Genomic DNA, 17313 nt, shown 5'->3' on the forward strand with positions numbered 1-17313 from the left:
TGGGCTGTCAGCTCTGCAAACTCAGTCTGCCCTCATAGAAAGAGCCCACACTGACACTCATGAATCAACACCTGTAATTATGCTCAGCAACACTGCACCCTTTTGTCTAAAAATAATATGCTCAGTGACACCTTCAAAGGATTTTCACAGGTGTAATTGACTGAACATAATTTCTGCTGATATATAAGAATAAATAGAATCCTTGTTACTCTTTACTTGTGCTGATCTATAGTGCCAATGGGAATAAGAAATAGCAAACTTATTAATTTAAATATGTAGATAGAACTGAATACACACAAGGAGCAGATGGGCCAGTACTGAGGGCCAGTCTCCTGGTCTGTCTAAACTGAGTGAACGACTCAATGTTCTGTGCTTCACATCCCACCTCTCCTGCTCTATGCGTGTCCCAATGGCATCCAAGATCTGTGCTGTGGTTTTTAAAAGACAGGAAGCTAGCTTACAAGGTAAGAGGACTAAGGTCCACTGTCCGATGCCTCCAGTACTACTACTTCTGGAGTAGGAGGTGCATTCTGGCCACTATGAACACATTGGGCATATTTTACCTGAAAGCCTGGAGACCTCCAATTCTAGACTCCTTCTGCTAATCTCATTTCAGTGGTATAGGGCAGCTAGTCCCTGATCTCTGCTTAGTAATTTAACACTATTCTAGGGGCCAAATTCAACCCTAGTGTAAGTGAATGCAACTTCATGACAGTCAGTGCCCATTTGGTCCCTTGGATCTGCTATTCAACATGGATGAAAGTTAAAAAGTCACTCAAGTGATCAGACGTTGCCTCCTCCACAGACACTCAAGAGATTACAACTCGAGCTCCATTGTACTATCACTGCATTTATAGGCTTGTTCTGGGAATAGCTTTGCTGTGCTACACTTGATGACCAGTACTCTAGTGCAATTTATCAGCATGTGGGAGACCTTAGGCTAGAACCCACCTTTTAGGAGCATTTAATCCTAACCCTAATTGTTGCCAGTTCTGTCCTCACCTGTAGCGGGATGACAATCATAAAGACCTTTTTGTCTTTATCTGAAAGGATGTTTAATGAAAGCCCAGCCAGTGCCGATCAGTATGATGGTGATGAACAGCAGAAGGTCCTTCAGCCTAAAAAAGGAACAAATATAGCAGTGATACACAGATCCTAGTAGAGAGCAAGAGAGAGAGCCTAGAGCACTGGGACTGGTGCAAGACCTGAGGCCTGAACCAAAGTCAGGCCATGTATTAAAGCAAATGCTTACAAGTTCACACTCTGGTACACGAACTTGGCAAAGGTACTGCTAGCACTGCTAAAACACAGGCACTCCTAGGAAGTACTAGTCACTTGGATATGTATGTGAACACATTCCAAAAGATTAGCACTGGTACTTCCTGACCTGACACAAGGTAAGAGCAATGATGAATAGGGATGATTTGCTTGAGACATTTGGAGCAAGGTACGGGGGAGGGGGGAACAAGCCAATGTCATGGAATACGTAAGGTGGTATGTAAGTTGTTTGTCTCAGTCTATAAACATTGGGGCGCCTTGCCTTAAAACTTTGTGTGGCTAAAGGGAAGAGAGAAATTTCCACTGCTGACTACGCTGCTCCTTACTAGTGGGCACTCGTGTTAGTGTACCTGAAGCTCCTATGGGCCGCTAGGACCATGCCTTGAAGGCAATAAACCTAGCTGAGTGTCCTTGTCACCGAACTGTGCCTGTGGTCTTTCTTTATAAATAACATTGAGGTTTGGTGAATTAGCAGGCTGCACTCTTTGTTAGACCTTTGGAAGAGAAGGAGAGCTTTAGAAATGAGCTAGCAGAGCTGGCGGTTATGGTTGAGTGTAACATCTTCGTGGCGGTTGGTGGGGATTCCTTCATCAAGTGCATGTCTCATGAAAGAAGGGCCACCGCCTCTGTTACTGTAAAGCGCTGCAGGGATTTTGGGTGAGCAATACTTTATTAGACAGGAGAGTATCTGGTTAACTAAGTCCAGGCTCAAGAATGCATGTCATGATTTTATTTCATATGTAACCAATTGTTTCCAATACTTTTATTTGAATCTCTAAGCTGTGTTATATAAACTTAGATATTTTATACTGAAATGAAGTATAAGTGCTGTGCGTTAGGCAGAGCAGTGAACGGAGGTGAAACTGGTAAGCTGGGGTGTACTGTTTCTTTGGAAGCAGTAAACCTGCAGGTCCTGAAAGGGTCCAGTGGATCAGGGGCTGGACGCCTCAGGAAGAAATTTGGAGGGCTCAGGGCTATTGCTAACCCATAGAAAGACAGCGGGGCCTATGAGGCCTAGAGGGGAGGGCTTGTGTTGCCCGTGGGCAGTGGAATTGGGGAGCTGACCCACAATAGGCACAGACAAGGCTTCCTCACGCTAAGGGCAGGCTGGTAGCGAGGTGCCTCACAACCCTAGGTACCTTCGGGAAGCGTTACAGAGAAGAACGATCAACAAAGAAAGCATGGAAGGAAGAGGACAGCAAGAAAGGATATGGAAGACAGAGGACACAATGGAAAGACTGTCAAGAGAAGTTTGCAGAGAAAAGAAGCGGAACTCCAAGACCTATGAACGCATGCTATGGACCAGATGGAGGGGCAAAGAATCATGGGCACTTCTGACCCCATGTAAACAGGAAAAGGAGTTGAGAAGTAAAGATGTGCACGACCACTCCACCCCGATATACCTGCCTGCAGCCACATCACTTAGGGCTGTAACTTCATCAGCTCTACTAGAGTAAGTCAAACTTTAGAACTTGAAGGAAACCCAAAACTTCTGCAGCAGTGGTGCTGACTCATTAGACAGCAGCCTTTGCTTGATGTCTATAAGAAAAGGAATACCCACCTTTGCGCCAACACACAACGTTGATATCTTGGCCAACGGTGGTCTTTAGCATTCTCATTGTACTACTTCCAAGAACAGGAAGGCTAGTTCTCTATCCTAATCAAATTTCAATGTGAAGTTGACACTCTGTGGCTGCTGAGTGTCCCCTGTAGTTTTAACGATTAACATTAACTTCTCCTCCTAAGAAATACTGCACAACATTGCTGGCACAATATCCTTGCCATGTTCCACCCCAGAGGCAGCTGTGTTTCAGTAATGTGAGAAATGATCCATATATAGCTAATTTGGAAAGTGTTTTGGAATCTCAGCAGGGAACATGCTGTAAGGGCACAAGCTGCCATTTCCCTGATATACCTTGCCCTGCTTTCCACTTGTTCCACTTCCCCCATAAGGGAGAAACAAATAGAGAATATTTACTGCACGGAACATCAAGGACAGAGACTTTGTGAAAGGGAGGGCTGCCACTAGCCAGTGAATCTTAAACACATCATTCCTGTAAACACAAGGAGGCAGAAGTAGCATAAACCAGGAGTCCCATGGAGGCACATTAAAAAAATGCCCCTTGAGATACCGTATCATATACGGACACATTCTGTCTGAGGCTTATAAACCAAGCTTCCTGTTAAGGCACCATTCTCTTCAATAAATGTTTCCATCTGAAGTAAAGATAAATGTGTGTATTTAAAATGGCAGTGCTGTAAGACTATGTTTTGCGTAAGGATCACTTTAGAAAATTCAAAAGACAAGGTGCGTGAGAATCTTTTATTGGACCAACTGCCATTGGCGAGAGAGAGAGAGAACGAGAACACAGAACTCGGTCCAATAAAAGATATTGCCTCACCCACCTTGTTTATCTAATATCCGACTGACACGGCTACACCACCACTACATACAACCGTAGAAATTCACCTTCGTTTATATTATAATTATAATATAATAATAATTAATGGAGATATCCTAACTCCTAGAACTGGAAGGGACCTTGAAAGGTCATCAAGTCCAGCCCCCTGCCTTCACTAGCAGGACCAACTACTGATTTTGCCCCAGATCCCTCAAGTGGCCCCCTCAAGGATTGAACTCACAACCCTGGGTTTAGCAGGCCAATGCTCAAACCACTGAGCTATCCCTCCCCCCCAAAGTTTCAAAGTTAGCTCATTTCACGCAGCTAACAAATTCATAGTTCTTTGCATTTTGAAGTCATTTTGTTCCTTTTGGGACTTCATATCCTCAGGTGGTACCTCTAGAGCGCCTGTTGAGCTACAGAAGTATCCACTACCTGTCAGTAACAGCAGTCCCTACAGTTACCATTCCCAATTAAGCTTTCTCGGCAAATCAAATAGCCTTCAGGAATAAAAGCCAATTTTGGTAAGGTTTATATTTAGAAGCTTTTTAAGCATGCAAGACTGTTTAAAACTACAACGTTGTTTTACTGTAACTCAAAAAATGGTTGAATCAAGTTCAGTTGGGAGACGGGAGGCCAAGGGAAGGCAAGAGGAGGAAAACAGACAAAACTGTTCCCCTGCAGAGACCAAGACAAGCCAGGTTCACACTTGTCATGATGCTGTAGAAAATTAGTTTACCTGCATTTACGAAGGATGTGGACCCACACAGTCCCAGAAAGAAAGAAGAGGAGAGCCATAGAAATGTAGAGCTTTGGAAGTGGGATCTCACCCGCCGAGAGGTAACTTTCAGGGTTCTTTTCCTTGATCTCTATCTGAATAGAGAAGAGAAGTGTTAGATGTGTAGCTGAGAGAGACCTTTGACTATCGCCATTAGCTTAATTATTGCAATTCACAATCACAGATGTACGAGCTTAGAATTCATATTCCTAAAGTAATAGTGCTTTCCACCCCAAGAAGTCCCAGAATACTGCACACTAAACACACAGGAATCACTTCTTTGAAATTCAGCTGCTGCTTAATCATGAACAGTAACATTATACAATAAGAGAGGACAGGAACTGAAGATGCCTTCTGCTGCTTGAGTTGCATAGGGTAATTCAGGGAAGCAGAATGTAACTTCCTCCAGGAACAACTTATTACAAGCAGTGAATTGTATAGTCTGTCCATACTTGAATCAGACACACTAGCAGAGCCTTGTTTAAATACGGAGCATAGCTCAGATTCTAATGTGTACAAGCCTTCACAAAGATTCATAAAACACTTAAAATCTCTTACATCCATTACAATAGATTTCTTCTCCTGTCAGGGGGAAGGAAGCACTTTCCTACTGCATTTCTACTACAGAGATCACTGCTACAGCAAGTGAAACCAAGTTTTCACATCAACTGAACTCTTCAAGTGCTTTTTTTAAAAAGCTGGAATTTGTTCGGATTGTGTTTAAAAAGCCCTACTGAGGCTGGTGCTAACAGACATAAAGCGAAACACCAGTTAAATCAACTTGGATCTTCACAGAACCCCACCCACCACCACCTTCAACTCGAGTCTCATTTCCCCTCCTACCCACCCATCTCAGTCTTGCAGATTATAAAGGTGCAGCTCAGGGAAGCTTTACGCTGCCAAGTTCTTACATTTCCTAGAACACCTATGATAATACTCTGCTATTCAGATGCTCCCTTCGGTGATGTATCCTCTGTTAAGCTAGAAAGACAGAACTCACAGAAATTCAAGAAGGCTGATAACTAAGATTTAGACAGTGCCCTTAACGGCTGCCGTTATGTAAAGAAAAAGGATTCCATGAGAGAAGAGAAGCACACACCACTACATTGGCTCTCCCCTCATCCCAGCATCTAGGTCACAGTATGCAGGCTGTGCATGGCCTTGGTGGAGTCTTTACATCTTCATCCACTTCTTTCTGGGACTATGTTTTATTCCTTAAATTCTTCCTATTACACCACAGTTGATACTACAACTACTTCCTTAGAGGATGCCACTGCTATGAAATGAGACATTAGAAGGATATGTTGGATACAGCTGGGTCTCCCCACCCCAACTTCCACCCTGCCTCCCCCAGCAATCTGTACAGAGCACATGAGTTGGTGCTCCTATGCTAAAGTCTCATGCATCATCTCACGGTACTGACTAAGCAAATGCAACAGCTCTAAGTTATGTTTTACACATGATACTCACATCAAGGCTCAAGAGGAGCTGATCACTGGTCTGCACAACACTGCCAACACACTTGTGGAAGCAAAGTGTACAGACCTTCATTTTCAGAGCTGATACTAAAATAAAACAAAAAATAAGAACAAGGAAAGTCAGCATATTTATACCTTAGAAAAGCATTGCTCTGCTGTAAAACTATCTCCATGGGAATATGAAAAGCCCTTGACATTTAGGATCATACTGTACCTGTACAGTCACAAAGTTAGCAAGATGCCACTGTTTGTAAGTCTTAAAGCAGGTCAAATATACTCCATCCCTACACTTAATTCCTTGACTATGCCTTCTGGTAAATCCAGTGCCATTAGATACAGCAATCATAGCATTTCAATAGCTTATTTTGTGTGACATGGTACAATGTCCTACGAATGACAGGCAGAACCACAAGATTAGAACTGAGTAAGATGTGAACAATTTTTAAGGCTAACCACAAACTCAGTCACATGGCACAAAATCTGTTTTATCAGCAGTAGCCAGCAGTTAAGTTTTAGACAAAGCAAGTAAGAGCACTGAAGTGAGAAAGTTTGTTAATCTGGTCTCACTCAGAAGATCTACCTCTTAGACTGGTGTCACACTGCCAACCCATAGTTAATTTAAGTTTTTATATATTTTTGTATCCCTAATTACAGAAAGCAACATTTATTACATTCAAACTAGTACACCGTAAGGAGCACCATGTGAATGAGTGGTTTACAAGACACGCTAATGCATCTTATAAAGAACAAGTCTTTTAGATTTTACTCCCCAAAAGAAGAATCCATCTAAAAAAAACGTATGTGCTATCGAGAGGCAGATTTATTAACGGAATGGGAGATTATGAAAGGGGGCAGTGGATTTATATTTTTCAGTGACTGCTACAGTGAAGGGAAAGAGTTTATGGAAGAGCTACTGACAAAAATCTTACCTGGAATGAAACAGTTCCTTTATCTTTATGAAAATGGTGCACTTGCTCCATTACATTCTGGGGAAGAAGAGTAATAATAACAACAAAATGCATCTAGAAGTGCCTTCTAACACGTAAATACTGCAGTTGTGTCATGAAATCAGAAATACATGGTGTACTTTGCATGACTTATACCTATGGCCCTTCGTTTTCAGTATTTATTTTATTTAAATTTTCCCAGGAATTGATCAGAGTTCATTACAACAACAAAAACAAATCAGTGTAAAAAACTATTAATTTTTCTGGGTAAATATCAGGGTTCATTTTGGTGGACGGAAAGACGGGGGGAAAAAGTATCCAGTAGATTAATACTCTGAATTCCATTCATCAATGTGGTTTGCTGCAGAACTCAGACAGAACTCAAAATACAATGCCACCTCTGAGTTTAATAAAACAATACATCTCTAATCCCCAAATAAAACTTTTCATTTGAATAAACAGTTTACTGTTGTAGACTTGTAAATATTTTTAGGCTAATAGTTCTATTTAATAATTGGGCCACGCCATTTGCAGCACATACACTCAACTTCATCTTTTTCTCCTGTTTTTGGGGGTTTTTTTTAATTTTCAAATATTTCCTTGTGTTCTGAAACGTATTCTGACAGATTTTTGTTTTCTTCCCATTTTAGTGTGTCAAATCTTTTAACCATTATCTGCTAAGAGCTTGAAATGTGTACGTGGTGAACGTGAAATTCATCAATACGTTCAGATGCACACACACTTCAGAGCTTGCGTGCCTGTTTATTGTGTGTATTTTCTACACTAATACATAGCCTTACTTCAACAGGCAGCTTTGCATATACACACAGACTAATGTATTATCGTAATACATGTAGCTCATGCAATGTATTATATTTTCCTAATAAAACAAGTTATTTTTATATATTTGAATGATACAAAAGTAGGGTAAAAAATCAGGAAAAAACGGAATACTTTTTGTAAAACCCAGGAATTTTTTGGTAAAAATCGGTTTAAACTGAAAACAAAGGGCTTACTTATGCCCCACACTGATCCATACACCCACTTTCCACTCCAGCTTGTGTCTGAAAGATCCACCCCCACCCCTTCCTATTAGCTTATCCTGAAAACAACTAGTTTCAGTCTTACCTGAGTTGCTGTTATGCTTCTTTTGGACTTGTCACCTAGAGAATAGAGCATTTAAAGCAAATTCAGACACTTTGAATTTAGAAATTTGCAAACATGCTGTATTTTCTTCTGTTTTGTGCCTGGCCATTACACTACCCAGTTTTAATCTTGTCTACCTACCAGCTTCCTACCAGATTTAAAATCCAAAAGGCAAATCTTTGACCACATACGATCAACAACTGAAGATCAATACAGTGTTGGAGTTCCCAGACTCATGTACCTCACAGGAAATACTAGTACTAAAGAAGTCACTGTCCTAGCCCTCCCACAGTAATGTCACAGTAAGTGGTCATGTGTTATCTACCAGATTAAGGTTGAGATACTGTCCTCAAACTAAGTTTTTCTCGAGTTGATGAGTAGGCCGTGATGGAACAGCACATCACGTTCACAGTCCCACTTCAATAGACTCTATGAACATTGGCTGGAGATAGAAGCCTCCAAGAAGCCATCAGGAAGTGAAAGTTCAAGACCCGAGCTTAGGCAATGACCCTTGGATGGCAGCATGTTGTACCAACACACATGCTGCATTTCTTAATACAAGACCAGGCAAGAGCAGGCAAACTCGTGCAGTAGAGCTCTCAAGAGATTTGCAGATTTGATTATTTTTATCTATTTAGTGCCAGTATTGTTTTCATAACTATAAACCTAGTAGCCTAAGTACAAACATGAAGAGCAGACAGCCAATTTTCACCTAAAGCTACACTGGAAATTGTGAGTGTTACTGCAAGACAGCCACTTCGAGCCATTTAAAATAAGCCTCCTACATTGCTTCCTTCCCCTTTCTCAGTGACAGGATAACAAAACTGTTTTCAGGTAATCTCGTCAGAGCAGAGATCATCAGATACTGGCACCCCTGCTGATAAAGAACCCAGACAATAAGCCACGCAGACTCGGGGAAAGGCTGCTGTCGTAGGAGATATTGTCACTGTGTTAAGATGAGCAAGAGTCAGCGACTTGAGCCTAAAGGGTGATGCTGAGCCTAGTTGAATTTAGCCTATCAAGACAACGTGCCAGGTTCTGGCTCAGTAAGCCTACACCATGGATAAGTCAGGACACAATTTGGCTCTATTAGTTTCAAACAGACAAATTCAGATCCAGAACACACACACAGAAAACCCCACAGACTGAGGGTTTCCTTGTGGAGTTTCTTTTGAATTCTTCTGTTTGGGGGGGGGAAAGGCATTGGATAGCCCACATGGCTAGTGTGGTCAAACCTCCCAGATTATGGACCAGGCTATAGACACAACAGCCCTCTGTCTCAACACTGGCTCCTCAACAGAACTCTGACAGGACTGTTAGCAGCCACTTCCCCTGGACCAATCCTGAAAGCCGGGTCCAAAATCTAAAAGAGCTTTACATAGTTGAAAACTAAGATACCAAGGAAGTTTCTCACTTCTACACTGGAGTCTATCTGCAAAGTGTTACCAACTACCCCCAGAGTGGTAAGCAGCTGCTGAAGGGATGCCAAACACTAATCAAAGTAGAATCCAGCTAATCTGAACCACATAAGGAACAATAAATACAGCTTGATAGTTGGGAGTCGCAAACAGTTTGTTCAGCGAGTTGGGACTCCACAACTAGAGCCCTGCAAATCTGCGGATATCTGCTTTATATCCACGGACTATTTCTGTGGATCGCGGACTGGATGTGGATACAAATTTTGTATCCACGCAGGGCTCTATCCACAATAGTATGCAAACTGTCACATGACAAGATATTCCTACACACCAACTGGTAATGTTTCTATGCCGGAAGTTACAGATATCCAAAGAGATATCATGAATGGGTTAAAGTAAGAGTTTTTTCCCCTATGGCTCAAGGAGTCTAGCCATGACAAACTGTTGCACATACTTGGACCAGAAATCCCGGCAGCAGCAGTACAGTCTGACTAGATTTGGCAGGCTTACCTGGGCCACCAGGACTTTGGTTGCTCCCCACATTCGTGCGCTCAGACTCACGGGTTTGTTCTGAAGTGTTGGTAGCCAACGCAATGGCAGTCTCGGCAGTCATGAAGAAAATTTTAGGCAACTGGGCAGCAGCTTCTGAAGAGGGCTCTACTTTCACACTAGACAGATGAAAGGGTTCTTTTACACAATGAAGGCAAGTGGAGCATTCACAAGCAGGCTGTTAGGCATATATTGGGTAGAGCTAGAATAGGAGAACAGTCTTCCTTACACACTAGAAAGGATGGCCCTAGATGAGGGAACTGGCTAGCAGCTAGACTAAAATCAGAGAGAAAAACTGAAATTCATTTAAAGACTATTCAGGCTAGAGAATATTCAACTCAATATAGACAGTCCCGAGGAAAACTATCCACTAAAGTGGATTTGAAGACAAATTGTTCACCAAAAGGTATGAGAGAAAGAGACAGTCATTTTGAATTACTTCAATTTTTTTAGTCAAAGAAAAGAGAAAAAAGTTTCTAATAAGCACCCTTTAAGAATAATAGGCCCTGAATTCCCTTTTTAAAAACCACCATTAGGGGATTTCTGCTCCTCCACTGTTTGGAGTGGACAGGCCCAAGACCACCACCAAACTGCGAGTGCATGAGACAGGAAGTGACCAACACCACAGTGAAAGTGATGCTAAACAGTTGTGTCAAACACACAAAGTGAAACAGAAACAGAGATAATCCTTTCCACTAACTTTTTCAGTTTCAGTAGTCATGTGTGTTACTTGCAACCAGAATAGGGAAAAGTTTTCACTCAGGAATAAGTAATAATATGTTTTAAATTAGTGGCAAAGTTATAAATCCATGGTACACCCACATCTTGAATACTGCGTACAGATGTGGTCTCCTCATCTCAAAGAAGATATACTGGCATTAGAAAAGGTTCAGAGAAGGGAAACTAAAATGATTAGGGGTTTGGAACGGGTCCCATATGAGGAGCGATTAAAGAGGCTAGGACTTTTCAGCTTGGAAAAGAGGAGACTAAGGAGGGGTGGGATATGATAGAGGTCTATAAAATCATGAGTGGTGTGGAGAAAGTGAATAAGGAAAAGTTATTTACTTGTTCCCATAATATAAGAACTAGGGGCCACCAAATGAAATTAATGGGCAGCACGTTTAAAACAAATAAAAGGAAGTTCTTCTTCACACAGCGCACAGTCCACCTGTGGAATTCCTTGCCTGAGGAGGTTGTGAAGGCTAGGACTATAACAGGGTTTAAAAGAGAGCTAGATAAATTCATGGAGGTTAAGTCCATTAATGGCTATTAGCCAGGATGGATAAGGAATGGTGTCCCTAGCCTCTGTTTGTCAGAGGGTGGAGATGAATGGAAGAGAGAGATCACCTATTATGTAGTCCTACCTTGTGCGCAGGGGACTGGATTAGATGACCTCTTGAGGTCCCTTCCAGTCCTACACTTCTATGATTCTAGATCGTGGAGCTCATGATCAATTCCACTTTTATTTATTGACTTTTCTCTATGTGTGACACACACACACATATGCAGTTTCAGAGCATCCATGGGGACTACTTTTGTGCATAAACAACATCAAAATGGTCCCTCCTGGCCTTGGAATCTATGAATCTTCCCTATTCAAAAAAACATGTACAGATTTTGCTAGTGCAGCAAATAATTATGCTTTGTAATGTGGTTTAGAGGAACAGTAACAGTGCAGAGGACCATTACAAAATCCATAGGGGAGAACTGTTTAGGAAGCAATCTGAGATCACCACTTCCCAACATAATCATCGCAGACCAGACAAGTTAGAGATTCTCCATAAGGAGAGAGGATGCTTGTCATAAACAGATAGTTAAGGGGTTAATGCCTCTTTTACCTGTAAAGGGTTAAGAAGTTCACCTAGCCTAGCTGACACCTGACCAGGGAACCAATGGGAGGACAAGATGGTTCAAAGGGAAGGAGGAAAGTTCCCTTTGTCTGTGGAGTTTCACTTTGGACCGGAGTGGGAAAGCTCCAGAATTCAGCCTCTTATTAAGTAGTGAGTATTAGTGAAGGAAATAAATAGGTTTATGTTTATTTCTTTGTAACCTGTCTTGTGCAATTAGAGGAATAGTCAAATTGGGTATTTGGGTTTTTTTTTTTTTTTTGTGTAACTAAGGGTTTGCCCAGGGGAACATCCTCTGTGTTTGGAATCTGTTGTCTGTGAGAGTACCTGGTATGCTAATCTCTCCCAGAGGGTTTTCTTTTACCTTTCTTTTCTTTAATTAAAAGCCTTTTTCTTAATACCTGATTAATTTTTCCTTGTTTTTAGATCCAAGGGGGTTGGATCTGTATTCACCAGGGAATTGGTGAAGAGTCTCCCAAGGCTACCCAGGGAAGGGAATTAGCACATTGGGAGTGGTGGCAGCGGACCAGATCTAAGCGGTAGTTAAGCTTAGAAGTTTTCATGCAGGCCCCCACATCTGTACCCTAAAGTTCAGAGTGGGGAAGCAGCCTTGACAATGCAAGAGTAGCTTTCCCAGATCCATGCAAAATAACACTAATGGCGCCTAAGCTGCAAGAGAACTGTAACTGCCAGCAGTGGAAAAAAGCTAATAGCTGTACAACTTAAGAAGCAACCCCAGCTCAAAGGGTCACAGTATTCAACTCAAAGAACTTTACAGGAAGCCTGAATATAGGCTTTCACCCAGAGCTTGATAAGGCACCAGTAGTCTGACCATTCTCTTTCCTAAAATGTACGTCTTTCTCTGCTCCTGTACTGCTGTATATAGCGAGAGATTATTTTATAATGGGATAAGAAGTGCAGGAGCTTCCTTTCTCTCAATACTTGCTACGTTCCATGAATGTTAATGGAAGATCTCTATGTGTATACAGAGTCACTTACTGCTGAGTTGCTCTTGTCATCAAGGCTCCAAGGTCCCTCCAGTGAAAGGTTGCTGACATTGACCATCATGAACCCACTCTTGAAGAAGCCAAAGGTGCTGAGGTGAACTTTCTGCCTCACATCATCCTGGAAGAGATTTAACAGACAATTGTTATAACAGTTAAACAGGCAGGTGTCTGCCAATTAAAGATTTGTTGTGTGTGGGAGGGAAGACAGTGACATTTCACTTAAGTGAAGTTGTTATCAAAACAGACTCTGGGTAAACTCAAGGAGCCAAATGTAAGTCAGTGTTGGGCATCCTTCAGAATAGAACCAACTACTTCATGAGAGCTGGTCAAATATAACTTCTCAAATCATCTGAATGCCACAATATTTTTCAAATATATTAAAGAATTTTTCCTCAGTATTTCCCTGGTGTATTCATGATAAAGATGCAAATGAAGACTATTGTCTTGGCTCCACTGCCTAGTGTAATATCGCAACACAAAAAATAAAGTTGTTGGGGGATCAAGACAGTCAGTCACGGTTTCAATACTGGTTGCTTTTTCTAGAAAGCAGCTGTTGTGGCAAACTAGAGAGGAATTAGCTGATTCAAATACATTTCCCTGGCCCAAGCCCAGCTCTCATTTAGGTACGTTATAAATACCACATTATATTGTGATCCTGTCAAATCTCACATGTTAAGCAAGGTCAAGCTGGGTCAAAACTTAGATGATCCGACAAAAACCTAAGGTGCTGGAGGAGTGGAGTAGGTAGTTCAATAAGTGGCCATTTTCCCTTCTAGAACTCAATGAAGGCCTCATCTTATAGCTAATGGACACTCATCTGAGAATACCATCTTTTAGGTGAGACAAAATGAGATACTTGATATCTGTGGTCATGAAGGTTTCCATTGCACTTCAAGAACATTTGTATTAATTCCACTAATAGCATAGTTCCACCTCAAGTAATTACATTCTGTGTACACAAAATCCCCTTGGAATTTTAGCTGTGGTATTCTCAACCTCCTGACTTAAATTACTAGAGTAATTGTGTTTCAGCACTGGAGGAAGTGATCCTTTTTTTCCCTTTTTGATCTAATGAGGGTAAGAAGGCTTAATTAGGTAAGGCTTTTAAAGCACATCATGATTTTCAGATGAAAGGCAATTAACATTAAAGTGTTATACACAGGGATGCCAAAGCATGGAGTAGAAAGGTCTTAACTCTACTATTTTGCATTGGCACACCTAGAATTTTGCATAGTCTGGGACATCTCCCTCCTTGAAAATCGACAACCGGAGGGCAGTCAGAGCAGAGAAACAAGAACTAAGACTAATTTAAGAGGAAAATTTGAAGCATGTATTGTTTGTCCAATTTTTAACTAAGAAATTGGACAGCCGTATGAAGGGTATAAGGATTAAAGATGAAGATATTCACCTCCACTCCCAGGAATAATAGGATGAAACTGAGCAAAGAAAAAATGTAGGCTGAATTTGATCAGTTTAATAGCAAAGGTGTATTAGATAGTAGAATACTCCTGAAACCCTCAATGCTCAGGCAAACTAAAGCTAGCCTGGACAAGGCATTGGAGAACTGAGCAGGGGATCCACAAAGCACACTAATAGGTTCTCTTCTCTCACCCCATCTCTGATTTCTATTAAACTTGTTCGAGATCACAATTTAAAATACTCCCTTATGCATAATTATCACATACATATATGCACACTAGTTCTAATAACCCCATTATTAGGTTAACTTTGTGAATAACCAGATGTGAATAACCAGTGCTCTGAAGGAAAAATATTAATGGCACATTTTCACAATTCATTCTTTGTTTAACAGATTATTTTAGTGTTTTCTCTTTGGCTTCTGGGTCATACTTCTGCACTTGAAACAAGAATCTATTTGGTTCATTTGCTACTACTCTCCATATAATGATTATTAATCCAAAATATGAAACCTATACTGTTTAGATAATATACAGCAGATATAGTTTACCCACGCTTTGTATAAGCGTCAGTCCAGATATGGGGGGAATGAGTGTGGAAAAGAGACAGGACACTTCTGTGGTATCTAATCTTCTATCTTGAACGGGGGGGGGGTGTAGTTTAACTTGCAATCAGAAGCATTTGCTTGCAGCCCAAGAAAGAATGATGTTTGGAAAAGAAATTCAACTTAAACTATACTTAATCAGCAATGTTTCATTAACATGCATACTCCCGCACCAAAAGATGGTCAAAAAAGTTTAATACATTACAGCCAAAATATTTTTGCTCTTACTTTTACCCAGCTTTAAATACTTGCACAGTTTATAGATCCATTTGACTGATTTTCATCTTTTGAAGAAATGGCACATTTTGTCATTAGTTTCTAATAAGAAAAATTAGATGGTTGGAGAGCACCCATGAACATACCAAATCAGCAGTTTAAAGATTTATAAATTGTTAATAGTTATCTTGCCTCCCACTAGTAAGATTCTTAAGACTCATACAAATTTTGCTTTCATTTCAAGTGGGGTTGCACAAGTATAAACAAGAGCAGAATTTGGTCCTTATATCTGTAATAAAAATGGGGGCTCAGGACCACTAAGAAGGCAACATGTACGTTGCATACTGTTTAATTCCAGACAAAATAAGAAGTTATGTCGACCTGTGATGAGGAATATGGACAACTGAGGTATCACCAAACACCCATAATTGTAACTCATACATGAAGTACAGGTACTTGCAGAAAAGCTGTATAATGGATTTTGGAAGGTTATCCCACATGAGTGATGGAAATCTGAGATTGTTTAAAGAAAGACTCCAATATAATAATAATAATGTATTAAAATTTTAGCATCTTAAAACTAATTACACAGGAAGCTACTAACCAGACAACATGATGTAAAATAGAACAGAATATTTTCTCCCTTAGGAGTTAGTGAATTGAAGAGTTGCTGTAAGGTAAGATATAGTTGTTCATTTAACAACTATTTAAGAAACTCTCAATACAACAACATAGAATTTCTGTACAATTTTGTTAGTGGGAAAGCTTCCAGTGATTTCAGAGGAGACCAATTATTTTAGCCTTACTTTGCATCCAAGTTGACCACCCGCTGACAAGTATGTAGCTGGGACCTTTACAATGGGTTTTTCCCATGCCATGAAACAATTTGAACAAGAGTTATGTAAGGTCCCAATGTTGTGCCAGACACCTAAAAAACAGTTTTAAGGACTTGTCAAAAGCTAGTGAATTTTTCTGTCATGTTAATAAAAAAAAAAAAGGTGATGCTTTGTCCACATAGGGCAATACCACTATACTAGCTGACGTAGTTTAAAAGCTAATAATGAAAACTGTTTCATAGTACAGGAAGATCTGAAGTACAGATAAGGCCTGAGGGGAGCTCCATGAAGACATCACCATCTTTTTAATTAAAGAAAATGCTGAAAGTTATTTCTGGAACAGCTTTGAAAATACTTTCCATGTGTACGTTGTTGTTTTTTTAAGTGCAGAGCTTTTGTTTTTTTCATGTTTCTGACCTTCTCTGAAACATTCTGCACAAAATATTACTCACAGACCACATGCACTCCCAAGGAGAGAGTTTCCCCAAGTGAATCTTACTTGTATGGACTAGCCTTTCAATAGCAAAGCATTTCTTTGTATCTTCAAAGAGAAAAGATACTTCATAAATAAACTTATAAAAATGACCCTCATACTGAAGGATGAGAAAGAAAATAATCTCTTTCTAAAAGCAAACAACAAATTCTAACAGAAGGGACACTCTTTGCTCCAGTGTGTGAACTATTGTGACATCACAATTATGTGGGTTCTTTAATCAACTCTGTTGTCAGCAGTTTGTTTCAGGAAGTGTAATGTCAAATATTCACTTACAAGCTGTGGCCTTTAATTTGGCAAACAGACCTGGTGTAATTAGTTACAAGTGAAGAGCCAACAGCAGAAACGTTTTACAAGGGATTTCTCATGATACAGTTAATGTATGAGCTAGGTGTTTGCTTAAAAGGTGGTAAGTGGAGATGCTGCACTTCCAGCATGCATTTTGTCAAATCCCTATACAAGTATCATAAGCTTGATTTTTAAGCACCTTTCTTTTCCTTCAATGGGAAGTCATTGTCAGTTCTCACAACACTCCTGTGAGGTTATATCAGTATTCCATTTTACTGTTCAGGAAACAGGCAGAGAGGATAAGTGACTCACCCAGAGACAGCGAGTCAGTGCCTAAGTAAGAACTATAACTCTTAACACCAGCCTCCCACAAAGCCTGCTGCCTTAAAATAATAGTGTAATTGATAGAATGGGGAATGGCTTTGGAGTGAGTCACTTCCCCCAACCCTTTAAATATAAGAACATTCTTACTGCTACAAATACTTTAAGGGTGATTAGTTTGTATTTAACTAAGCATTTCCTATCTTTTGGGTTGTAAACTCTCACCCTTAGTTTTCCCTGTTATAAAGATCACATGATGCCTGTGTAATAACACAAGATTTGATAC

General features: G+C 40.5%; 1 protein-coding gene across 1 annotated transcript in view; it reads right to left on the bottom strand.

The window, feature by feature from the left end:
* The window catches only part of GPR107 (G protein-coupled receptor 107), a 52246-nt gene that overhangs the window by 30529 nt on the left and 4404 nt on the right, over positions 1 to 17313 (bottom strand). The window contains 9 exon segments of the mRNA XM_054007951.1: positions 1003 to 1054; positions 1056 to 1118; positions 3171 to 3332; positions 4420 to 4553; positions 5929 to 6023; positions 6866 to 6922; positions 8012 to 8046; positions 9958 to 10115; positions 12843 to 12968. Of these exon segments, the coding sequence (XP_053863926.1) occupies positions 1003 to 1054; positions 1056 to 1118; positions 3171 to 3332; positions 4420 to 4553; positions 5929 to 6009 (492 nt within the window). The 5' untranslated portion in view covers positions 6010 to 6023; positions 6866 to 6922; positions 8012 to 8046; positions 9958 to 10115; positions 12843 to 12968.

The sequence above is a fragment of the Malaclemys terrapin genome, chromosome 17, assembly GCF_027887155.1.
Source record: "Malaclemys terrapin pileata isolate rMalTer1 chromosome 17, rMalTer1.hap1, whole genome shotgun sequence".
Classification (NCBI taxonomy): Eukaryota; Metazoa; Chordata; order Testudines; family Emydidae; genus Malaclemys; species Malaclemys terrapin.